The sequence below is a fragment of the Toxotes jaculatrix genome, chromosome 19, assembly GCF_017976425.1.
Source record: "Toxotes jaculatrix isolate fToxJac2 chromosome 19, fToxJac2.pri, whole genome shotgun sequence".
Taxonomy (NCBI): Eukaryota; Metazoa; Chordata; class Actinopteri; family Toxotidae; genus Toxotes; species Toxotes jaculatrix.
Genome location: NC_054412.1, coordinates 2,140,848 through 2,166,360, shown reverse-complemented (window position 1 = coordinate 2,166,360; position 25,513 = coordinate 2,140,848). Strand labels below are relative to the sequence as shown.

The following is a 25,513-nucleotide window of genomic DNA, read 5'->3' as shown; positions in this document are numbered from 1 at the left end:
AGCACTGGAGTGAATACGGAGCAGCTCAGTCAACTTTTCTCAGGGAAAATAGAGCTTACACTCACATCTTTGTGCACGGGGCTGCGGGTGTCGCACTTTGTTTTTAACCTTTTATTCATCCAGGGAGCGCGTCTGCTGAGCATGCAGGCTTTGTTTCAGCTCTGACCTGCTCCATGTTTAACTACACAAGCAGTGAGTGTGTTTGCCTGCAAACCGATAAACTCTGATCACAGTTAGCAATCTGCTCAAAGCCCCGCTTCATTTCTCTAATAGCCTTGTTTACGTGGATTCACTTAACATTTGGTTGTCACTCGTTTTTGGTTTAGAAATGAAACACTGAGGTTTGCTGTGTGTGATTAGTGTAAGATAACATGAGGTAACAAGGTTTTCTTTAAGAAAATAAGAGTCACATATGTGTGTGATCCATGTGGAAATTAAATATTACAGCAGAACAAGGGGAAGGGTGTATAGGAAGATGATACAATTAAACCATGATACAGTGATTTATATGATATAGTAATATACAGTAAGATGAGTGTTGTTATTATGTAGTAACTCTATTACTACTACAAATAATAATATTAATTATTATAATAATAAGCTGCAGAAATCAATAATAAACTGATGAATTAAGTTACTGTAAGTAGCCCTGTAAGACTTTCACATCAGCACAGATCTAATATGTTTCTCAGAACGACTTTGCTCCCTCGACTGAGTGAAGACCGACTCTTCAGCTCGCATGTAAACCAGCTGAGCCTTAGGAGGCTGCAGCAGAGACAAGATATATTGAGCTACAGCACCAATTAACCTCCAATGTCATTCTCTTTGCTGCAGCTCAATAAATCAATCACACGGTGAAATAAACCCTGCAGTGTTGATATATTCAAGATAAAACTCAGTACATAACAGAGCTGATTGCCTCCCACCGTCTCACCCTCCATTACTTCATATCCCCAGTGAGCAGGTTTAGAGCAGTGTGATTATGATAATAACATGTAAAAATGTAATGTACTGTCCCACTGAATGCAGGATAAAAAAAATGATTTCCTCGTCACATATTACTAATCATAATTTGCTGAAATTACCAGTCACCAGAAAATTAATAGATGGTTATTTTGATAATGGACTTTTCCATTAAGATCCTTCTATTAAGTAAAAGTCGCAGTTTTCTGAAATGAAAATCCTTCATTACAAGTAAAGGTCCTGCTTTGAAGATGTCGCTTAAGAAAACGTAAATGTATTAATGTCTAAATAGCATTTTACCTTTTTACCGTAAATTATTTAAAATGCTGTTGGGTGGTTAAATCTGTTTAGTGCATCATATTTTAGAAGCTCATTGTGTGTTTTTATATTAAAATATAATATTTTTTATATAAAATAAATCAAATAAATGTAAAAAGTACAGTAATTCCCTCTGAATTGTCAACAGCTTGTTGCATTTCTGCCATTGTTCAGTTTTCAGTTCAACAAAATAAAGTAAGTAATAAGTAATTTTAAAAAATCCATCAAACAATAATGAATATAAACATTAGCCACGACACGAATAATGTAATAATACTGACTGATGATGTCTTACTGTGTAATAATGACCTGGCAGTAATTTAAATACTTAGCTCAGTAATTGATGTTGATGTTACTATTATTAAATCACTGATGAAAGTATGTGTATGAAGTGATATCACTTTGTGCTTGTGGGTGTGTTCTAGATGTGATTCACTTTGGTGTGACCTTTTGGTGTGTCTGTCCCCCGAGGGTGTGGAAAGGCACACACACACACACACGCGTACACGTCCCGGACGGGTTACTCCTTCTAGCTACCATAGTAACACTGACCTAGTTACACATTCTGTTTGTGTGTGTGTGTGTGTGTGTGTGTGTGTGTGTGTGTGTGTGTGTGTGTGTGTGTGTGTGTGTGTGTGTGTGTGTGTGTGTGTGTGTTTGTTTCTCCTCTCACCTCCTGTTGTCATGATCGTTAAAACTGTTCCTCTGAACCTTGACCTCCTTAGTGTGTGTGTGTGTGTAACTGAGTGTGAGTGTGTGTATGTCACCTACAACCACACCTCAGACTGAAATAGCTGCACATGAATGTTTTAATGTGCACACCCATATCACACACAGACACACACACACACAGGAGGAGGAGATGTTTTTACTGTATGAATACACATCAGCCCTGACTCTGGCACCATGATGCTGTGTCTTTATGGATTTATATGAGTTATAAGAACTTTTATTACAGCTGACCATGGATGTCATATTATAATAAAGCAGTACATATTATTCCTCATTGTGAGGAATAATTCCTCTTATTTTTCAGACGTTCAACAGTTAAAATCCATGATCTGATTTCCTTCACTCTCCTCCACATCACATCTTTTCCTTCTTAGTGTAGGATGTCAGTGTTGGACAGTCGTGTTCAGCTCTCACATATGGCTGTAATGCTCAGCACAGTCCACATGCAGTGCTTTGTTTGGGCGTCCACAGGTGAAGTACCAGTTAAGTGTAATTGTGCTTTACCTAAATGCCACTGTGTCTCTTGTCTCTGTCTCTTTTTCTCTTCTCCCTGAAGGACTTTTTCTTTACGACCTCTTATCAGAAACAAAACCAAAGCCAAATGCAGCACTCGAAAATGTCAGTTTTCAAAAACTCGGACTGACAAACAACAGTTAAACAGTTAACAGTTAAAACACTGAAAAGATAAAATGAATGACTGACTCTGCCTTTCTCTCATTCTGCAGGAGTGGGTGTACACTCACGGGCAGCAGATCCGTCAGCAGCAGCACTGTCTGTCTCTGTCCACCACCTTCCCTGCCTCCCAGGTCCTGCTGCTGCCCTGCAACATGGCCGACGGCAAGCAGGTCTGCACACACACACACACACACTCACAAAATGGAAGTACGCACACAAGCATGGATAATTCAGGCAGGCAGGTGGTGCGTACCTGCAGGCGAATCACTTCCCTATATCATGTCTGATAAATTAATCTAAATGTTAATTAATCTAAAGCTAAATTTGTCTAAAGATGATCGTTACACACACACACACACACACACACACACACACACACTGCAGGGGCATTTGCTTGACACTTTTTTGGACAGGCAGCGTGAAATTCTCTTAAGACACACACACACACCCATACACACACACACACACATGCACACACATATACACACACACACACACGCTTGTCATTACCTGACCACTGGGCACCTTGACGGCATCCCAGAAGCCCCTGCAGCACAGAACAACCTGACAACCAATAAATCACTTGAGAGAGAGAGAGTGTGAGGGCAGAGAGGGAAGGAGAGGAAAAGAGGCACAGGTGGAAAGGTGAAGCAAGACAGACAAAAGAGGAGAAAGAGAGAAAGGGAGGGAGGAGGGAGAAAGGATTGGCGAAAGGAAAGAGAAGCTGACCCAGGGGGTGAGTCAAGGAGAGAGAGAAAGAGAGTTAGTGGAAGATTAGTTCATTACACCTCACCAACTGTTCAGTCTGCATGGAAAAATGTGCTTAAGTGTGTGTGTGCGTGTGTGTGTGTGTGCGTGTGTGTTGTTCCCATCTGTATGCTTGCAATCTAAAACAGATTTTCTGGCTATGTGTATATGATCAGACATGAAACATGAGTTTGTGTTTGTGTGTGTGTGTGTGTGTGTGTGTGTGTGTGTGTGTGTGTGTGTGTGTGTGTGTGTGTGTGTGTGTGTGTGTGTGTGTGTGTGTGCGCGTGTGTGTGTGTGTCAGTGTATGTGATTCACTCTGTTTTTGTCGTGTGTTATTTGATCCATGAGTCATCAGTGACAAACATGAATGAAAACAGAGGAAAATTGAGAGAAGGATAATCAAGATGGATAAGAAGAGAAGAGAAAAGGAGGAGGAGAAAGGGTAGAAGAATAATAAAAGAAGACAAGGGAGGAAGACAGGAAGGAAATGATGATGAGTGATGGTGCAGTGCGAAAAGGGAGGAAGAAAGAGGAGGAGGTGAGAAAAAGAGAAGAGCGTGGTCCTCTAATAGAAAACTCAGAAAACAAACCGGGCAGTTGTGTGTCATACAACACGTCATTGTTTGCCTGTAGCACACGGCGGCTGCACCAGCTTCATAGCAAAGAAAGAAACGTAATACATCAAACATCGTGAATTTGGACTCTGGAAACTGGATTCAGGGTCTTTTGTGTGTTGTTTCACCTGATTTCTCACCTGAAGAGGCAGCCTCCTGCTCTGCTGCTGTACAGTGGTGACGACAGGTCTGGATATTTTTAAAGCTCAACAATACATTTCCCTGTGACAGCAACAGCACCACAGAAGAAGATGTGCTATCACCAAACAAGACGAACCTTGAGGTACGGTCGACGTGCCAAATGTGGGAGGGAACCAGGAAAACAGTGGCTGTTTTTCTGGAGCATCGAGCTTCAGAAAATTAGGACAGTGGTGAATTCTGTACCAGCATGTGTTCACGTGTCCACACACACGTTTTACACTGGTACGAGGTGAGAAGGAAGGATCCTTCCTCGGAAGGAAGAAATAAACAAAAGACAGAAGGGAAGGAAAGACAAACAGGAAGGAAGAAATTTTAAAAAAGGAGAACAAAGGGAGAAAGAAAGAATGAAAAGGAAGGAAGTTCAGTACGAAGAAAATAAGAAAGAAAGAAAAAGCTGGAAAAGATGGAAATGGTGAGAATTAGATGTGCAGAAGAAGGTGAAGGAAGGAGGTGAAAAAAGCTGAGGTTTGTGTCTGGTAATTGAGAGAGTTGTACACAACAAACACAACACACATACATACACAAACACACACACTCAGGCACAGTTCAGACAGGTAGGTGTTATATAGCTGGAGGAGATGCAGCTGTTATATATATATATCAGATACCAGACTGTTAAATTAAGTGACTAAAGAACTTCAGCACACACACACAGCAGTGTATGTGTATGTGTGTGTATTTTAGCGGAACCACTGAAGCGCAACGCTGTCATGTAACTGAAACTAGTAAACCTTTGTACCAACACAGGCACACAAACACACACACAGACACACACACGGTGCTTTTACATGTCCCAGTTGAGTATGAGTGCATGTTTCTGTGTGTGAGTGTGTGTGTGTGTGTGTGTGTGTGTGTGTGTGTGTGTGTGTGTGTGTGTGTGTGTGTGTGTGTGCGTGCGTGTGTGTGTCAGGAGGCAGGAAGTAGAGCGATGATAGCTAATTAGAACGAAGATCCACTGGAGAAACAGCCCAGAGCTGACTGGTAGAGAGATGCTGAGACAGGGAGGGAGAGAGAGAGAGAGAGAGGAAGAAATGCAGAGTGAGGTTAAATTAAGGATAGAGAGAGATGGGGAGGGTGGTGGGGCGAGAGATACAGAGAGAGACAGAAAAACAGACAGAGAGAAAGTGGAGGAGATGGGGCTGAACAGACCACAGCAGAGAGAGAGAGAGAGAGAGAGAGAGAGAGAGAGAGAGAGAGAGAGAGGAGGGATGGTGTTGTGGAGGCGGGCAGAGAGAGAGAGAGGGAATAAAGTTAAGAGATTGTCCGACATGTTAAAACCTGTGTGGCCGCGTGACGCATTCCAAAAAATATGCTGCTATTAGAACTGAAACAGCTGAGAGAACTTGACCAGTATTCACTTATTAAAATTCAGGAGGTATTCAGACGTTTTACTTGTAATGTAAACTCACTCTGTCACGAGTCCTGCATTCAGAATCCTCCTGAAGCAAAGGAACAGAAGTATCATCAGCATCGTGTCCTTAAAGCATCTCTGCATGAGCAGCATTTCACCGATGTAGCTGGTGCAGGAGCTACAGCAAATAGTTTTACTACTTTATATGGAGGGGGCTTCCAACCTCGGGGTCGGGCCCGTGTTAATCTGCAAACTAACTAGTAACTGCACCCGTCAAATAAAGGTGGTAAAAGTCCAACGATACTTCTACTCGTGGAGTAGAAGTATAAACTTCCTGGTACAAGAAAACCGGCCGCCTTTTTTTCCGTAATTGCGTTGCCGTCGTGTGTGTGTCTGCAGTGCGTGATTACAGAGCTACAGCTGCACCAGGATCAGCAATATGTAAAAAGTTGTTGTGCTTGTTGGCTCTCATCTTCATCTCTCGGGGCACCTGCTGTTCAGGAAGAATTTTTCCATCAAATGATTTAGCGAGACCACGGCCAGACCCTGTAATTCACCATTTTTTCCACAACTCACCAAGCAAAAACAACTTCCTCTTCCCGAGCCCTCCATTCTCAGTAATCCCAGGATCACAAATATGACATTTTTGTCTTTTGAGATGTCAGATTAAGTGATCGCGTTGCTTTAAATCCCTGCTCTGGCTGGGCAAAGAGACATGGCAGACTTTGTGAACCCTGTCCAAACATAGCTTGTGGTCTTTCTTGACCTTCGTGACGCGCAGATCTGAGAGGAGGGTCCAGAGGTAGACCGCCAACAGCCATGGCATCACAGCGCATGTAGGCAGTAGAAGTTGTTGTGACATGCTGGTTTTTCCATCATGTCCTCTGTGCTGAATCAGTCCTTTTCCTCTGTGGCACAAAACTGTTTGGATCAGGCCAAACTTTTTGTCATATCCCAGTGAAACAGAACACAAAATATGGATTCCATCTGATGATCCCAGTGCATCCTGGGATAGTCACCCTGTCCGCACCGGGAAGGAACAAAGGGGTTAAGAACTTTAATATATGTAAATAAAATGTAAATGTAAAGACAGATGCGAAGTGTTAGTCTCACAGGCCGACGTCAGAAGTGCTGCAGCAGTCAGTAACGAGGTGAATACTAATTCATTTACTTTTAATTATCCGTCCGTCTTTTTTTCAATTAAAAAGCTCCGCAGCCCGTCGCTGCACTGTGAGGAGCATGTCATCATGACAATGCAGGCGCAGACCCACAATGCAATTCCATGCCTCTGTGTGTGTGTGTGTGTGTGTGTGTGTGTTGTTACAAGGTCTTACGAGATCGAGATGCATGACAGCAACACGCTTCAGAGGCTCAGCAAACACAGTATGACTGCTCCCTGCCAACACACACACACACACACACACAGAAACAAAGACATAACCACACATACACACAAACACATGTGCACACTCAGATTACAGACACACAGTTACACAAAGATACTCACACAGATATCACATGCACAAAGTTACACACACACACGTTGGTTTGTCTCTAGTGGTGAGGACACTCTGTCATAATGCGTTCCCTAGCTCGTTATCCCAACGTTAACTATCACAACTAAATGCCTGATCCCTGATCTCAACCCTAACCTAAACCTAAGCTTAGCCTAAACCTCAGACTGATTCTAAGCTGAACCCTGAAACGGAGCCTTAACCCTCAAACAGCCCTTTGAAGTTGAGGACCGACCAAAACATCCTGACAATGATGGTTTCAAACCAAAATTTGTCCACACAACCATGGAAGGACATGCATGCACACACACACACACAAAGATGCCTTGTCTCTTTTTTCCTCACCCTCTCTTCCTTTATCTGTCAATCTGCTCTCTCTCTCTCTCTCTCTCTCTCTCTCTCTCTCCCCCCCCTCCCTCTTCTCCCCCCCACCGCTCCCACCCCTCCCACCCCCCATGACTGGTTTCAGAGCCACAGCTGGATAAAAGCCTCTTTTCATGTCTGATCATATCTGCCGCTTTGTTTTCCAGCTAAAGAATCCAGCTATGAATCATGCACAAGCACATTCTCTCTCTCTCTCTCTCTCTCTCTCTCTCTCTCTCTCTCTCTCTCTCTCTCTCTCACACACACACACACACACACACACACACACACACACACACACACTGAGGCACTCAACCAAACACATACACACACTCTGCACAGTGCCTGCTTCCTCAAACAACTGCTGATCAAAGCAGAAAGTAAGCAGAGGCCTCCACCTAGTGGTGACCAGTAGCAATCACATGTCTCCCATAAGAATCTCTCAGCAATTCAAACTGTTGGTAACATGTATAATTACATATTAATCAATATCAAAAAAAAAAAAAAAAAAAAAGCACGAGTGGGGAAAAGAGTCCATGGGATAATAATTTGTCCCAAACCAAATGTGAAAAACAGCTTCTTTCTCACAGTATTTGTCATAAATGTTTTTTTAATTTTTTTTTTTTTAATTACTTCACTGATCCTTCCTGGGGAAATTACTCTCTGTATTTTACCCACATCAAGTGAACAAAACACACACACAAGTATGCACATGCACTAGAGACGCTGGGGCAAGGGGGCTGCCTAGTGAGGCGCCCGGGGAGCTGGGGTGGGCCGGTGCCTTGCTCAGGGGCACCACATCCATGGTCGCAGAGGCAGGGGAGGCGCGTCTCCTTCACCGCCACCGTATCCGTTTTTTTTAATCCGATCTCAGGCCGGTCCAAAGTCCAAAGCCGCACTCAAATTAAAGACAAAATACAGAAAAAATATATGAATAATATCTTAACACGCAATTCTGCATTTTACATACTATCTGGGTTCATAAAGAAAGGTCTGCTCCTCAGCACGTACCATGAGACGTTTAGTTCTTCGTTGTATGCAAGAGCGCGACACCGAGTCTCCGTGAACATTCTCACACATTCACGTGTCTTTGCATATCACACCTGTTACCTGCTATTTGCTAGTATTACCTGCTTTTGCTACAATACAGAGCTGGAATCAACAGCATGCAGGGCAAATTAAAATATATTTTTTTCCCCTGCAGAGGTGGCAGAAGTCGGGGACTCACTTGGAGCACCTGGTCTCTCGGTTCTGTCTGGACTCGGAGATGGCTCTGGACGGGATGGACTCCTCACGAATGCTGGTCATCAGCCCCTGTGAACTGAGCGCATACACACAGAGATGGGAAGTCCCCTTCTCTTGACCCCTGACCTTGGGACCTAACCCTGCAAAATCTGCCCCGTCACCCATTCTCAGCCTCAAACACCTGGGCAGAGACAGCTGCTCAGGCGGGACTAAAGATGCATGAGCACGTCATGTCAAGGTGCTGTGTCGAGGAGAGCTGAAAAGAAAGTTGAAAGTTGAAAGTTTTTGATGCCTCTTCACTGTTTCACATGAGAAGAAAGTGCAGAACTTGGGCAGGTCTGATTGAGAATCTGAGGAGGATCTGTGCTGGATCGAAACATCGCTGAAGGAAGAGACACATCAGAAATGAAAGGTTGGTTTTGTCTGGACAGGAAAGTGTCTGTAATTGAGGAAGTTCAAAAGTTTGGTAGAAAGTCAAACCAAGTGCACCTTAAAACCCTGAACTGTCAAAAATTTGAGTTGCACAGAAACTTTGCTTGAGGAAAACCATCAGTCAGAGAATGTGTCCTGTAATCTTTTACAGTCAAAGTGTCTGCTTTTGAGGCTGTTCAAGAATTTGAAAATTAAAACCAAGCACAACTGGAGTTTTTATGTTACTTGGTCAAATACCTGTCACTACCTTTTCTGCAGTATACACATCCAGATCTTTGAAACTGACTTCTTGGTTTTGGTTTTGTCTTTTTCTAAAGACCGAAACTGAAGCACAACCAATCTGTTGCATCTGTTCTTGTTGTAAATTTCAGAATTTGAGATTCATTATTTGCTTCTTGGTACATCCAACCTGCTGCACATCACACAGCCCTAATCTGCTGATGGTTAACAAGCCACTTGATTTAACCTCTGACCTATACCCTCTAACTCATCTCAAATCTGGAAACTGACATGAAAAAAAAAACTTTTCTAATTTCATTCTCCAGTTACAAGATAACCTAAAGTCACCTTTCATCCTGTGTTGCTTTGTTCCAAAAGAGATTAAAAGGACGACACAACCAAAAGATATAACGCTGGTAAATCTGGATCGGTGTGGATCGGAGTCCTCGCTCATGACTGTTTGAGAGACACTTCTATACTGTTACTGCTGTGAAGTATTCAAAGTGGATCAGACATTCTGTTGATTGTAGGCTGTTCAGATGAACTCAGTTTCCCTGCAAAGCCTTTGCCTGAGGCAGCGTCCTTGATCGCAGAAGAAAAAAGGAGGAGGAGGAGGGTGGAGAAGGAAAGACACAAAGGAGGACGAGACCCAGGCTGACCCAGTGCAGGGGACAGATGTCATGTCAGAGTGAAACACTAGATATGGAGAAAATTTAACCAGAGGAATTTGCATAAATACTGGCAGACTGTTAGGTGCACAGAAAGGCAGTGAGAAGTAATCTGTCTCAAAGAGAACAGCACGAATGCAGTACATCTCTCACTGTCGCTCAGCACATTTCTGCAGCGCTTTCTGTTGCCTCGAGGATGCAGCTGCTGCAGCTGCTTCGTATTACACGCCTAGTGTGAAGTGCTGCTGTGCATGTGAGAATTTTCTAAAAGAGTTTACACTGTTTTTTCCAAACACCTTAACTTCATCACACAGGGGGAAAAGCTTTACTCACAATGGTGTTTCAGTTGCTCTAATGACAATTCCTTAGCATCACAGATTTAAAAGCTACCAAAACTTTTGTTGGCCACATACCTGACATTGTTTTTATTTTTGAGCACACTGACAGGACATGGGGTTGTCGTTGATGGACAAACTACAGCTGTTGTGGAGATCAAACCTGTGACCCTCTGGTCATGTGACCGTCTTTGGTTTTTCATTTCAAATTCCAACAGAGTCGAAACACAACTGAAGTTACCCACTAACCCACAAATGTTTAAATGATCATTAAACTTCCCTAACAGACTCTGCAAGAAAACGATGGACTTTGAATTTTGGAACCAAATTCTCTCCACACTTTGTCCCACCTCCCTGTGTATTTCTCATCTTTGATATCCTGTTTGTCTCCTGAATAAAGGTTTTTTAATGGCCGTTTCTGTTGTACTGAAAAAGCCGTGATGTTTCCGTTGAGGTGTGGGAAAGTGAGCTGCCTCCAGTGCACACGGTACACACACACACACACACACACACACACACACACTAATATATAAACCACACTGACATTTTAAATTACAAATTACTGTTTGTGATTTTATACTGTAGTAACCACCATTGTAGTCTGATTACGGCTAATTCTACTATTGTCATGCCTAAAAATAACATGAGTTCATGCACTGCACTGCTGCCACATGATTGGCTGACTGCGTAGTTGCACGAATAAGCAGGTGTACAGGTGTTCCTAATAAAGTGCTCACTGGGAGTGCGGCCTCATCTTAATGCCATTTGTGTCTCCACCATCACACCACTGGGATTATGTCTTCTGTAAGGAGAGGACATCATTCTGCTCATAAGGAGGCAGCTAAAGGGAGTCTGAGTTATGTCCCCGGGGACTATTTCCCTCGTCTGTGTGAGTGAATGAGTATTTAAATCAAAATGAGCTCGCAGTTATACAGTAAGGCCGAGCTCTAAGACGAGCCCGGAGAGAGAAGAAATATGTGCAGAGATCATTTTTTATGTTGCTGCTCGAAGAGCAGTAAACTGAAGTGAGAGAGGGGCTGTGTGTACACACACACACACAGACACACACACACACAGGCAGAGGCAGAGAACATGAGCAGAGCCCCCCTCTTCTCTCAGATCGCCGATTCCCTTTAACAATACCAAGGCTTATTAATCGGCCCCTAACAGCTTCGCTTTGTGCTTTAACGACACGGATTAACAGGAAATGTCGCACAGTAGAAGCTGACATTTCATCTTCTCGAACCGTTTTTAACGACGCCGCTGTTTTCCTCGGGAGGCTCGCTTTTACGTAAGTACAATACAATGACCTTTTTCATTTCGCCATTTTCAGCGCCTCTGAAAACATATGTAAACAAAAACAACACTGTGGTCGTCGTGTTTAATGTAATTCGCATTTTGCCCTGACTTTAGATTTCACGACTGATGATCACGACGTAAGAAATCGTGGCGTTTCGGGATGCACTCCATAAAAGAAAAACGAACAAGTCATGGAATCGTGAGCTACGTTTCCAGTCGGGCCGTTATTTGTGCCGCGCAGGTGCGGCTGTAGTCCGTTCTCTGATACGTATCGTATGATTCACTGTAGGCAAGACAACGCAAAGACTACAAGTCCCAGATAGGGAGGCGGAAGAAAAGCGAACTGAGGTTGTTCCTTCAAGCTATCGGAAATGTTGGAATTAGTACGATCAAGCTAGCGGAGCAGTAAATTCGTGGAACGGGACGTTTCTTTAACTCCACAACAAGGGGGAAAAGACAGAGGATGGTATTTTGCTGCTCAAAATACATAAAATACTAAAAACCGACTTCCGGTGTAGCGTTACTTTGGCCGTCCAGTCGCACTTGAAGCACCTTTTAGACAGTGAATTTGGGAAACACGAGCTTAGCCGGGGTTCGTGAAGGCAGCACGTGTTTCCCCGTCGCTTAGTTGTACGTACTAAATTGGGGACTGCTGTTTGGTTCAGGTTGTTTCAGTTGAAGAAACATCGATTTAAAAAAAACCAACAATGTTTGTGTATAACAGTTTATTTAAATGCGTCCAAGCCGAAACATAGATGTGGTCTCTTCCGTCCCTGGAGAGAAGTAAGTCGGCGTGAGCTAGCTGTTCGTGATAAACAATGATAAATGAGGAAAGTTTGAGATGTGTTCAAAGTCAGTGGAGCTGACAGCAGCTACCTCCACTCAACTGGTTGAAACTTTGAAAACGAGGAATAGTTGTGCGCTGTTTTTCCTTTACACTCGGGTTTTATTTTTAAGTTGTCAGGTACATATTTGTAGTGAAATTAACAGTTAAATTAACACAAATTAACTGTTGGTAAAAGTGTTACAAAAATTATTTTTCCCCTTTTTAAAAATCAGAATAGTTGCTGATTTATTTTGCACTAAGTCACAACTGACCAATTTATCAGCTTGATTTCTTCTCTACATGTTGACACCTTTCCTCTCTTTATCAGCTCTTCTCTAATATTTCCCTTTTCCTCCCTGCAGCCACCCCATGTTCCTTCGCCGGCTGAGCTCCTTCGGCTCCTCCTTCCTTCCCCGCAGCCATCCCGCTCTCTGCAGGGCCGGCTTCAGGAGCAGCTCTGCCTCTTCCCCCTCTGTACCCCAGTTTATCCCTGCTCCATATCCATGGTGGACGGTGCGGGGATTTCCCCCCTGGCCTCCACGACTCCCCCACCCCCACCCAACAGCACGTCAGGCTTTGACTGGAAGGACGTTACACCCTCATATCATCAACCCTGGTAACTTCAGTGGTAGTTCGCGTTCATTTTACACCTCTACTGGCCTCTTAATGGCGCAGCCCAACAAAGATCGAGAGCCTCCTTACAAACGGAGGAAGAGTGAAGAGGAAAAGAGCAGCAACAATGAAAGAGGAAGACACAGGGGAGCAGCAGCTGGGACAGCAGGAGGCAAGGATGGGAGTTCCAGGAGGGAGCACCGTCACCTGGATCCCAGCATGGACAGCAGCTCTCGACCAAACCACCACTTCAGAGATAGAAGTCAAGGCAGCGGGAAGAATGGAGCTGGAAGATTTGTCAGTCGGGAAAACAGCAGAGACAAAGATGTGGAAAAGGCTAAAAGTGGGAATAAAGACAGGCAACGAAAAGACAGTGGCAGTCGAGATGGAAGCGTAAATCAATGGAGGAGCAAACATCAACAAGAGGGGCATAAAGATTCACAACCTGTCGGCTCCAGGACTCAGAACCCTGCATCTAAACCTGAGCAGGGTAAAGTTCCCACGCACAAACCCAGACCTAACCCCTGGTTCAAAAAGAGGGATGCTGAGGAGCAGGGAGGTTATCACAGGAGTACAACAGGACCAGAGGAACAGCCAAGGGACAGAAGTAGTGGTGGAGGGCAGAGGACGGGGCTTCATTCCCAGCCTTGCAGCACCACTCAACCCCCCAACCCGTGGCAGGTAACTGGAGCCAGCAGGCAACCTCCTCCACCTGGAAGCTCCCTGCCTGTCGGAAAACAGCATGAGGCCACACCAGTGAAATGTAAGTTCACTCTTTTAAGGAGGTTTTGCATAATTTAACTCATTAACTGCAACTGATATTATACCGTGTTTGTGTTTTCATTCATTGTATTGTGTGATAAAAATTTTCATTAGGTAAAAATAGTTTTGTGGATAAAGCTTTACATGTTGGTGCATTTAGTTGCCTTCGGAGTATCTGCCATTTTCATGTGAGATATGACCGGATTCACACGATTGCTCCTGTAAACTTTACAGGGGACCTTTCAGGTCTTAAGACAGGGAGAAAGGGGAAGTGGGATAACAAACGTAGATCAGGAGGATGTTTTTTTAAACAAACTAGTTAATCATTAGAAGATTTGTAGTAAATGAGCACAGAAAGGCTCCTGATCTGCCTGAGATCAAATGTACAAACTCATCTGTTAATCTTTCCCTTCTCCCTCTTCATGGCCTCCCCCTCCTCAGCTCTTCAGAGACACTGGGAGACCTTCCCCGTCTGCAGTACCTACCCCGAGCCACCAGGGGCCAGCACACCCTTTGACTTCTCAGTGATGTCCTACAACATCCTGTCTCAGGAGCTGCTGCAAGACAACGCCTACCTGTACAGACACTGTAACCCCACCGTCCTGCCCTGGGAGTACCGGCTGCCCAACCTGCTGGCAGAGATCCAGCAGCACAACGCTGACGTGAGTGGATCAGATCAGATGAAACTGTAAGATGATACAGGATTCAAGGACGCGGACACCTGAACATTACACCCAAACATTATTGTTGAACCTGTACAGAAGTGTCCACATACCTTTGGCCATATAACATAGGTGAGGCATCTAAGGTCAAGACTTAAGATTTGATGGAAACTGCTTTTGTGTTGTTTTTAGATTCTGTGTCTGCAAGAAGTCCAGGAGGACCACTTTGAAAACCAGATTAAACCTGCTCTGCAGACACTAGGTACAGTGCACACAGGCTTGTGCCTGGTTGTAAACCTGCCTTTTAGTGTGTGTTCAGATTTCTGTGTGTTTTCTCCAACACATTATCTGTGAATTCATGTAAACCTTTGTCTGTGTTTCAGGTTACCAGTGTGAGTATAAGAAGCGAACAGGAAGGAAACCGGACGGTTGTGCTATCATCTTCAAATCGTCCCGCCTCTCCCTCCTTTCCTCCAATCCCGTTGAGTTTTTCCGTCCCGGTGACGCCCTCCTCGACCGGGACAACGTAGGATTGGTTGTGCTGCTGCGACCTAACAACGGCCTCGACCAGTCAGATCCCTCCGCCTTCATCTGTGTCGCCAACACCCACCTCCTCTACAACCCCCGCCGCGGTGACATCAAGCTGGCTCAGCTCGCCATCCTTTTGGCCGAGATCAGCCGACTGTCCTGCCGTCAGGATGGGTCAACCAATCCGGTTGTGCTCTGCGGAGATTTTAACTCCACACCCTGGAGTCCGCTTTACAGTTTCCTGACCACAGGCTGCCTGGACTACAGAGGTTTACAGATCGGCATGGTGTGTCTCTCTCTCTCTCTCACACACACACACACACACACACACACACACACACACACAATCATGAGAAATTTGTAGACATCGGCTAGACCTCCGGAATTATTCTTTCTAAAAAATAATCATTCATTGCATCTGTGTGTGTGTGTGTGTGTATGCAGGTGTCTGGTCAGGAGAACAGTCCCAGAGGTCAGCGTCTCCTCACGTGTCCAGTCTGGTCTCCCACCTTGGGAATCAACCATCAGTGTCAGTACGAGACCAAACCCACTGCTGAGTCGTCCCCCACGAGTCCCACAGGTTCGCCTGAATGAGTCTAATTTAGTGTTAATTAATGTCAGAATTAATTTATTAGTTTTGTTGAATTCATGAGTTCAGGCTGGATTTAAATCAAACTTTATTATTTACTGTCACAGCTGTGGAAGGAGCCATCTCTAATCTGACAGTAGCAGATCTCTCCACCAAAGCTGCTGTTGCTTTTAACAGGTAACGTTTCTCACAGATCTCAGACTGTAAAGCAGAGTGTGAGGTTTGTACCCACACACACACATACACACACTTACACTCTGTGTGTGTCTGTGTGTTTCTTTAGAGCGAGGATCGAGCACAGCCTGAAGCTGCAGTCGTCCTATCAGCACCTCCTGATGCCTGATGGGAGACCTGAGATCACCACCTGCCACTCACGTACAGCCATAACCATGGATTACATCCTGTTCACGCCAGGTACTGACACACACACACACACACACGAGATTTTCTACCAAATGCTGCTGTTTTTCATACCTTACTTTTCCTAGAAAACGTTTATTTTTCATTTATAAAACAATGTCAGATTTTTCAAAGACATCAGCGTCGTAACAGTAAAACACAGACTGCCGCGAAAAATCAGCGAAAGTCTGACCAAAGTCAACGAGACGAAAAGTGTGACGTGTTCAGTGCTGAGTTTCTGTGCTTGATAGTTTTAGATTCAGTTCAGCACCTCGTCGAAAACCTTTTTTCTTTACCTTTTCCTCGTGTACCTTCTCTCTGCGTTTCCTCTCATTTCTGTGACGGGTTGCTCATTTTTGTTCTTATTATTCCCCCTCTTCCTCTCTCCTCCGTTGTCCTGTCTCTCATCCTTTCTCTCCCTCCTTTTTTTTTTGAAAGAAATCACCATCTCTCCTTCATTTCCTGGTGGCTGGGGCCTCCAGCTGTTGGGCAGGCTGTCGTTGGTTGGCCAGTCAGAGCTGGAGGAAGTCAACTGCCTGCCCAATCAGCACCACTCGTCTGACCACCTCCCTCTCCTCGCTCGCTTCCGCTTACGGCGCTGACCCGGTGTCGTCGAACAACTGATCAGAGCAGCTCTCGCGCTGCGCGATGACTGGTGCAGCTCAGGGAAGACGGGAGCATTTAAGATGTGTGTTGAAAAATTAATGCACAAAATAATCAAAATTAAGCTTAAAAAAGAGGATTTAAGTCAGTATGTGCACATAGTTTGGTCGGCGAGTTTCTAATCTGCAGGGAACAAGCATCTATTTTTAACGCTAAGACTGTGATGTCCAAGAAATAAAAAATATAAATACTCTGTAATAAGCAGATTTATGATTTATTAAAAACTACAGGAAAACCCCACAGCGTTGCTAAACAACTAAAAATACTAACAACTTTTCAGAAATAGAAAAACTTCTACGTCTAACTGTTCACTTGCTTCACGGTCTTTTCTTGCTTTAAAACTGACTGACTTAAAGGTTTTACATGTAAATAAAGTTTTCTTTTTTATTGCTGGACGAGTTTATTTTTACAAATCTGGAACATTAACACTTGAAGATAAAGTGCTGCTGATGAGGAAATTTACTTGATAGCTTTATTTGGCCATGATAAGTTAAATTATCTTAAACAAATTTAAACTTGTACATAATCTACAAATAACAAGGATTTGTATATTTTTCTATCATTCTGGAAATACATGTTCAGTAATGATTACAGTTTCTAAATAAAATGTGTTTTTACATGTGGTTGCTGTAGATTTAATGGTGTTTAAGTGGCTGGTTGTTAAAACAAACATACTGTGCATGTGCTGCTTAAAGGGAGACCATGAATCTGTAGGAGGCTGCTCTGTGTGTCACTCAGTGTCTGACAGAGGTCTGTGTTCAGTTATTGTTGCTTAGAACATGTTCTCGGACTGTTTTCGTATTTGTCTCTAAGGAAACGTGTGTAATGAGAGTTGATGTGTTTTTACCTGTTCATTTCTCTCTTTTTTCCTGTTTGCTCCAGAAATGTATTTCTCCCATTTCCACATCTCAGTGAAGCAGGTTCCATATCGTAAGCCACTTTAACTAAGTGTGTGTGTGTGTGTGTGTGTGTATGTGTATGTTTCTGTGTGTGTGTATGTGATAGAGAGAGAGAGAGAGAGAGAGATGGTGACAGATGCTTGCACCGTTTACCTAGACTCCCCTCACTAACACTGTGTACTCAGGACTCAGACCTCTTGCTATTCTGTGCATCACTACACTGCAGCAAGATTCTGGGCTGGATCTCAGCGGTCTTCACAGGCTCCCTTATGTCTGGTCTTATAGCAGAGCCCACAGTACTTACTTATACAGAAACTTATATATTAGCTTCACAGTAGTCCAAAGTTAGAGGGCAGAGTACATAAATATTATAAAGGTGATTATTAGTATTGTTCATTTGTGACAATCACATAATGAAAGCAATAATTGTAAGTTTCTGAAGAAGGTTTAACTTTCTTCTGCTCCTCTTCCACTTCGTATCCAAAAAGTAACAACTTCCGTTGTGAAACTTTTGCGTTTGTGTTGCGACGTTTGCATTTTTGTGTCCTTTCTCGGCCACCGTACTACAGGAACTGAGTCCCAAACCCTTTTTTGCCTCTATTCTTATTCACAGGGAATAAAGTGACAGCAGTTTCGTCATTACTATACTATGACATGTTTTATGACATTTTGAGGTCTTACTAAAAAATCAGTTTTTTTGGCATATTTTGAAGTCTTACTATAATATGACATGTTTTATGACATTTTGAGGTAATACTAAAACATGACTTTTTTTTCCCTATTTTGACACCTTACTATACTATGACGTTTTTTATGACATTTTGAGGTCAAAAAAATTTTTGACTTTTTTTGTCCGAAAAAAACGCCTTACTATACTATGACGTTTTTTATGACATTTTGAGGTCAAAAAATTTTTTTGACTTTTTTTGGCTGATTTTGACGCCTTACTATACTATGACGTTTTTTATGACATTTTGAGGTCAAAAAAAATGTTGACTTTTTTTGGCCGATTTTGACGCCTTACTATACTATGACGTTTTTTATGACATTTTGAGGTCAAAAAAATTTTTGACTTTTTTTGGCCGATTTTGACGCCTTACTATACTATGACATTTTTTATGACATTTTGAGGTCAAAAAATTTTTTGACTTTTTTTGTCCGATTTTGACGCCTTACTATACTATGACGTTTTTTATGACATTTTGAGGTCAAAAAAAATTTTGACTTTTTTTTGTCCGAAAAAAACGCCTTACCATACTATGACGTTTTTTATGACATTTTGAGGTCAAAAAAAATTTTGACTTTTTTTGGCCGATTTTGACGCCTTACTATACTATGATGTTTTTTATGACATTTTGAGGTCAAAAAAAATTTTGACTTTTTTTGGCCGAAAAAAGCGCCTTACTATACTATGACGTTTTTTATGACATTTTGAGGTCAAAAATTTTTTTGACTTTTTTTGGCCGAAAAAAACGCCTTACTATACTATGACGTTTTTTATGACATTTTGAGGTCAAAACTTTTTTTTGACTTTTTTTGCCCATTTTGATGCCTTACTATACTATGACGTTTTTTATGACATTTTGAGGTCAAAAAAAATTTTGACTTTTTTTGTCCGATTTTGACGCCTTACTATACTATGACGTTTTTTATGACATTTTGAGGTAAAAAAAAATGTTGACTTTTTTTGTCCGATTTTGACGCCTTACTATACTATGACGTTTTTTATGACATTTTGAGGTCAAAAAAAATTTTGACTTTTTTTGTCCGAAAAAAACGCCTTACTATACTATGACGTGTTTTATGACATTTTGAGGTCAAAAAAAATTTTGACTTTTTTAGGCCGATTTTGACGCCTTATTATACTATGACGTTTTTTATGACATTTTGAGGTCAAAAAATTTTTTGACTTTTTTTGGCCGAAAAAAACGCCTTACTATACTATGACGTTTTTTATGACATTTTGAGGTCAAAAAAATTTTTGACTTTTTTTGTCCGAAAAAAAACGCCTTACTATACTATGACGTTTTTTATGACATTTTGAGGTCAAAAAATGTTTTGACTTTTTTTGGCCGATTTTGACGCCTTACTATACTATGACGTTTTTTATGACATTTTGAGGTCAAAAAAAATGTTGACTTTTTTTGGCCGATATTGACGCCTTACTATACTATGACGTTTTTTATGACATTTTGAGGTCAAAAAAAATTTTGACTTTTTTTGTCCGAAAAAAACGCCTTACTATACTATGACGTGTTTTATGACATTTTGAGGTCAAAAAAAATTTTGACTTTTTTTGGCCGATTTTGACGCCTTATTATACTATGACGTTTTTTATGACATTTTGAGGTCAAAAAATTTTTTGACTTTTTTTGGCCGAAAAAAACGCCTTACTATACTATGACGTTTTTTATGACATTTTGAGGTCAAAAAAATTTTTGACTTTTTTTGTCCGAAAAAAACGCCTTACTATACTATGGCGTTTTTTATGACATTTTGAGGTCAAACATTTTTTTGACTTTTTTTGGCCGATTTTGACGCCTTACTATACTATGACGTTTTTTATGACATTTTGAGGTCAAAAAAAATTTTGACTTTTTTTGTCCGAAAAAAACGCCTTACTATACTATGACGTTTTTTATGACATTTTGAGGTCAAAAAAAATTTTGACTTTTTTTGGCCGAAAAAAACGCCTTACTATACTATGACGTGTTTTATGACATTTTGAGGTCAAAAAAAATTTTGACTTTTTTTGGCGGATTTTGACGCCTTACTATACTATGACGTTTTTTATGACATTTTGAGGTCAAAAAAAATTTTGACTTTTTTTGTCCGATTTTGACGCCTTACTATACTATGACGTTTTTTATGACATTTTGAGGTCAAAAAAAATGTTGACATTTTTTGGCCGAAAAAAACGCCTTACTATACTATGACGTTTTTTATGACATTTTGAGGTCAAAAAATTTTTTGACTTTTTTTGTCCGAAAAAAACGCCTTACTATACTATGACGTTTTTTATGACATTTTGAGGTCAAAAAATTTTTTTACTTTTTTTGTCCGAAAAAAACGCCTTACTATACTATGACGTTTTTTATGACATTTTGAGGTCAAAAAAATTTGTGACTTTTTTTGGCCGAAAAAAACGCCTTACTATACTATGACGTTTTTTATGACATTTTGAGGTCAAAAAAAATTTTGACTTTTTTTGTCCGAAAAAAACGCCTTACTATACTATGACGTTTTTTATGACATTTTGAGGTCAAAAAAAATTTTGACTTTTTTTGGCCGATTTTGACGCCTTACTATACTATGACGTGTTTTATGACATTTTGAGGTCAAAAAAAATTTTGACTTTTTTTGTCCGAAAAAAACGCCTTACTATACTATGACGTTTTTTATGACATTTTGAGGTCAAAAAAATTTTTGACTTTTTTTGGCCGAAAAAAACGCCTTACTATACTATGACGTTTTTTATGACATTTTGAGGTAAAAAAAAATTTTGACTTTTTTTGGCCGAAAAAAAACGCCTTACTATACTATGACGTTTTTTATGACATTTTGAGGTCAAAAAATTTTTTGATTTTTTTTGTCCGATTTTGACGCCTTACTATACTATGACGTTTTTTATGACATTTTGAGGTCAAAAAAATGTTTGACTTTTTTTGTCCAAAAAAAACGCCTTACTATACTATGACGTTTTTTATGACATTTTGAGGTCAAAAAAAAAATTGACTTTTTTTTTTCCGAAAAAAACGCCTTACTATACTATGACGTTTTTTATGACATTTTGAGGTCAAAAAATTTTTTGACTTTTTTTGGCCGATTTTGACGCCTTACTATACTATGACGTTTTTTATGACATTTTGAGGTCAAAAAAATTTTTGACTTTTTTTGTCCGAAAAAAACGCCTTACTTATACTATGACGTTTTTTATGACATTTTGAGGTCAAAAAAAAAATTGACTTTTTTTGTCCGAAAAAAACGCCTTACTATACTATGACGTTTTTTATGACATTTTGAGGTCAAAAAATTTTTTGACTTTTTTTGTCCGAAAAAAACGCCTTACTATACTATGACGTTTTTTATGACATTTTGCGGTCAAAAATTTTTTTTGACTTTTTTTGTCCGAAAAAAACGCCTTACTATACTATGACGTTTTTTATGACATTTTGAGGTCAAAAATTTTTTTGACTTTTTTTGGCCGATTTTGACGCCTTACTATACTATGACGTTTTTTATGACATTTTGAGGTCAAAAAAAATTTTGACTTTTTTTGTCCGAAAAAAACGCCTTACTATACTATGACGTTTTTTATGACATTTTGAGGTCAAAAAAAATTTTGACTTTTTTTGGCCGAAAAAAACGCCTTACTATACTATGACGTTTTTTATGACATTTTGAGGTCAAAAAAAATTTTGACTTTTTTTGGCCGATTTTGACGCCTTACTATACTATGACGTGTTTTATGACATTTTGAGGTCAAAAAAAATTTTGACTTTTTTTGTCCGAAAAAAACGCCTTACTATACTATGACGTTTTTTATGACATTTTGAGGTCAAAAAAATTTTTGACTTTTTTTGTCCGAAAAAAACGCCTTACTTATACTATGACGTTTTTTATGACATTTTGAGGTCAAAAAAAAAATTGACTTTTTTTGTCCGAAAAAAACGCCTTACTATACTATGACGTTTTTTATGACATTTTGAGGTCAAAAAATTTTTTGACTTTTTTTGGCCGAAAAAAACGCCTTACTATACTATGACGTTTTTTATGACATTTTGCGGTCAAAAATTTTTTTTGACTTTTTTTGTCCGAAAAAAACGCCTTACTATACTATGACGTTTTTTATGACATTTTGAGGTCAAAAATTTTTTTGACTTTTTTTGGCCGATTTTGACGCCTTACTATACTATGACGTTTTTTATGACATTTTGAGGTCAAAAAAAATTTTGACTTTTTTTGTCCGAAAAAAACGCCTTACTATACTATGACGTTTTTTATGACATTTTGAGGTCAAAAAAAATTTTGACTTTTTTTGGCCGAAAAAAACGCCTTACTATACTATGACGTTTTTTATGACATTTTGAGGTCAAAAAAAATTTTGACTTTTTTTGGCCGATTTTGACGCCTTACTATACTATGACGTGTTTTATGACATTTTGAGGTCAAAAAAAATTTTGACTTTTTTTGTCCGAAAAAAAACGCCTTACTATACTATGACGTTTTTTATGACATTTTGAGGTCAAAAAAAATTTTTGACTTTTTTTGTCCGAAAAAAACGCCTTACTATACTATGACGTTTTTTATGACATTTTGAGGTCAAAAATTTTTTTGACTTTTTTTGGCCGAAAAAAAACGCCTTACTATACTATGACGTTTTTTATGACATTTTGAGGTCAAAAATTTTTTTGACTTTTTTTGGCCGATTTTGACGCCTTACTATACTATGACGTTTTTTATGACATTTTGAGGTCAAAAAAAATTTTGACTTTTTTTGTCCGAAAAAAACGCCTTACTATACTATGACGTTTTTTATGACATTTTGAGGTCAAAAAAAAAATTGACTTTTTTTGTCCGAAAAAAACGCCTTACTATACTATGACGTTTTTTATGACATTTTGAGGTCAAAAAAAATTTTGACTTTTTTTGTCCGAAAAAAACGCCTTACTATACTATGACGTTTTTTATGACATTTTGAGGTCAAAAAATTTTTTGATTTTTTTTGTCCGAAAAAAACGCCTTACTATACTATGACGTTTTTTATGACATTTTGAGGTCAAAAAAATGTTTGACTTTTTTTGTCCGAAAAAAACGCCTTACTATACTATGACGTTTTTTATGACATTTTGAGGTCAAAAAAAAAATTGACTTTTTTTGTCCGAAAAAAACGCCTTACTATACTATGACGTTTTTTATGACATTTTGAGGTCAAAAATTTTTTTGACTTTTTTTGGCCGATTTTGACGCCTTACTATACTATGACGTTTTTTATGACATTTTGAGGTCAAAAAAATTTTTGACTTTTTTTGTCCGAAAAAAACGCCTTACTATACTATGACGTTTTTTATGACATTTTGAGGTCAAAAAAAAAATTGACTTTTTTTGTCCGAAAAAAACGCCTTACTATACTATGACGTTTTTTATGACATTTTGAGGTCAAAAAATTTTTTGACTTTTTTTGTCCGAAAAAAACGCCTTACTATACTATGACGTTTTTTATGACATTTTGAGGTCAAAAAATTTTTTGACTTTTTTTGTCCGAAAAAAACGCCTTACTATACTATGACGTTTTTTATGACATTTTGAGGTCAAAAAAAATTTTTTGACTTTTTTTGGCCGATTTTGACGCCTTACTATACTATGACGTTTTTTATGACATTTTGAGGTCAAAAAATTTTTTGACTTTTTTTGTCCGAAAAAAACGCCTTACTATACTATGACGTTTTTTATGACATTTTGAGGTCAAAAAATTTTTTGACTTTTTTTGGCCGAAAAAAACGCCTTACTATACTATGACGTTTTTTATGACATTTTGAGGTCAAAAAAAAAATTGACTTTTTTTTCTCCGAAAAAAACGCCTTACTATACTATGACGTTTTTTATGACATTTTGAGGTCAAAAAATTTTTTGACTTTTTTTGGCCGATTTTGACGCCTTACTATACTATGACGTTTTTTATGACATTTTGAGGTCAAAAAAATTTTTGACTTTTTTTGTCCGAAAAAAACGCCTTACTTATACTATGACGTTTTTTATGACATTTTGAGGTCAAAAAAAAAATTGACTTTTTTTGTCCGAAAAAAACGCCTTACTATACTATGACGTTTTTTATGACATTTTGAGGTCAAAAAATTTTTTGACTTTTTTTGTCCGAAAAAAACGCCTTACTATACTATGACGTTTTTTATGACATTTTGCGGTCAAAAATTTTTTTTGACTTTTTTTGTCCGAAAAAAACGCCTTACTATACTATGACGTTTTTTATGACATTTTGAGGTCAAAAATTTTTTTGACTTTTTTTGGCCGATTTTGACGCCTTACTATACTATGACGTTTTTTATGACATTTTGAGGTCAAAAAAAATTTTGACTTTTTTTGTCCGAAAAAAACGCCTTACTATACTATGACGTTTTTTATGACATTTTGAGGTCAAAAAAAATTTTGACTTTTTTTGGCCGAAAAAAACGCCTTACTATACTATGACGTTTTTTATGACATTTTGAGGTCAAAAAAAATTTTGACTTTTTTTGGCCGATTTTGACGCCTTACTATACTATGACGTGTTTTATGACATTTTGAGGTCAAAAAAAATTTTGACTTTTTTTGTCCGAAAAAAACGCCTTACTATACTATGACGTTTTTTATGACATTTTGAGGTCAAAAAAATTTTTGACTTTTTTTGTCCGAAAAAAACGCCTTACTTATACTATGACGTTTTTTATGACATTTTGAGGTCAAAAAATTTTTTGACTTTTTTTGTCCGAAAAAAACGCCTTACTATACTATGACGTTTTTTATGACATTTTGAGGTCAAAAAATTTTTTGACTTTTTTTGGCCGAAAAAAACGCCTTACTATACTATGATGTTTTTTATGACATTTTGCGGTCAAAAATTTTTTTTGACTTTTTTTGTCCGAAAAAAACGCCTTACTATACTATGACGTTTTTTATGACATTTTGAGGTCAAAAATTTTTTTGACTTTTTTTGGCCGATTTTGACGCCTTACTATACTATGACGTTTTTTATGACATTTTGAGGTCAAAAAAAATTTTGACTTTTTTTGTCCGAAAAAAACGCCTTACTATACTATGACGTTTTTTATGACATTTTGAGGTCAAAAAAAATTTTGACTTTTTTTGGCCGAAAAAAACGCCTTACTATACTATGACG

General features: G+C 39.5%; 2 protein-coding genes across 5 annotated transcripts in view; both read left to right on the top strand.

Annotated features, from left to right (window-relative positions):
• galnt14 (UDP-N-acetyl-alpha-D-galactosamine:polypeptide N-acetylgalactosaminyltransferase 14 (GalNAc-T14)) overlaps positions 1 to 10,788 on the top strand; it is a 140,954-nt gene extending 130,166 nt beyond the window's left edge. Inside the window, exons 14-15 of the mRNA XM_041065086.1 lie at positions 2,739 to 2,858; positions 8,686 to 10,788. Of these exons, the coding sequence (XP_040921020.1) occupies positions 2,739 to 2,858; positions 8,686 to 8,844 (279 nt within the window). The 3' untranslated portion in view covers positions 8,845 to 10,788. The remainder of the gene's footprint in view (positions 1 to 2,738; positions 2,859 to 8,685) is intronic.
• Positions 10,789 to 11,500: 712 nt separating this feature from the next.
• The window catches only part of angel2 (angel homolog 2 (Drosophila)), a 39,409-nt gene continuing 25,396 nt past the window's right edge, over positions 11,501 to 25,513 (top strand). For 2 of the 4 annotated variants that reach the window (XR_005896440.1, XR_005896441.1), the window contains exons 1-8: positions 12,326 to 12,462; positions 12,868 to 13,880; positions 14,321 to 14,541; positions 14,734 to 14,803; positions 14,925 to 15,355; positions 15,514 to 15,649; positions 15,766 to 15,835; positions 15,942 to 16,072. Coding sequence is in view for 2 of the 4 variants with exons in the window: in XM_041063947.1 (XP_040919881.1) it covers positions 12,413 to 12,462; positions 12,868 to 13,880; positions 14,321 to 14,541; positions 14,734 to 14,803; positions 14,925 to 15,355; positions 15,514 to 15,649; positions 15,766 to 15,835; positions 15,942 to 16,072; positions 16,496 to 16,659 (2,286 nt within the window). In the remaining 2 variants the exon portion in view is untranslated. Of the gene's footprint in view, positions 11,672 to 12,325; positions 12,463 to 12,867; positions 13,881 to 14,320; positions 14,542 to 14,733; positions 14,804 to 14,924; positions 15,356 to 15,513; positions 15,650 to 15,765; positions 15,836 to 15,941; positions 16,073 to 16,495; positions 17,344 to 25,513 lie in introns of those variants that run through there. The other 2 variants (XM_041063948.1, XM_041063947.1) reach the window with 2 other exon arrangements.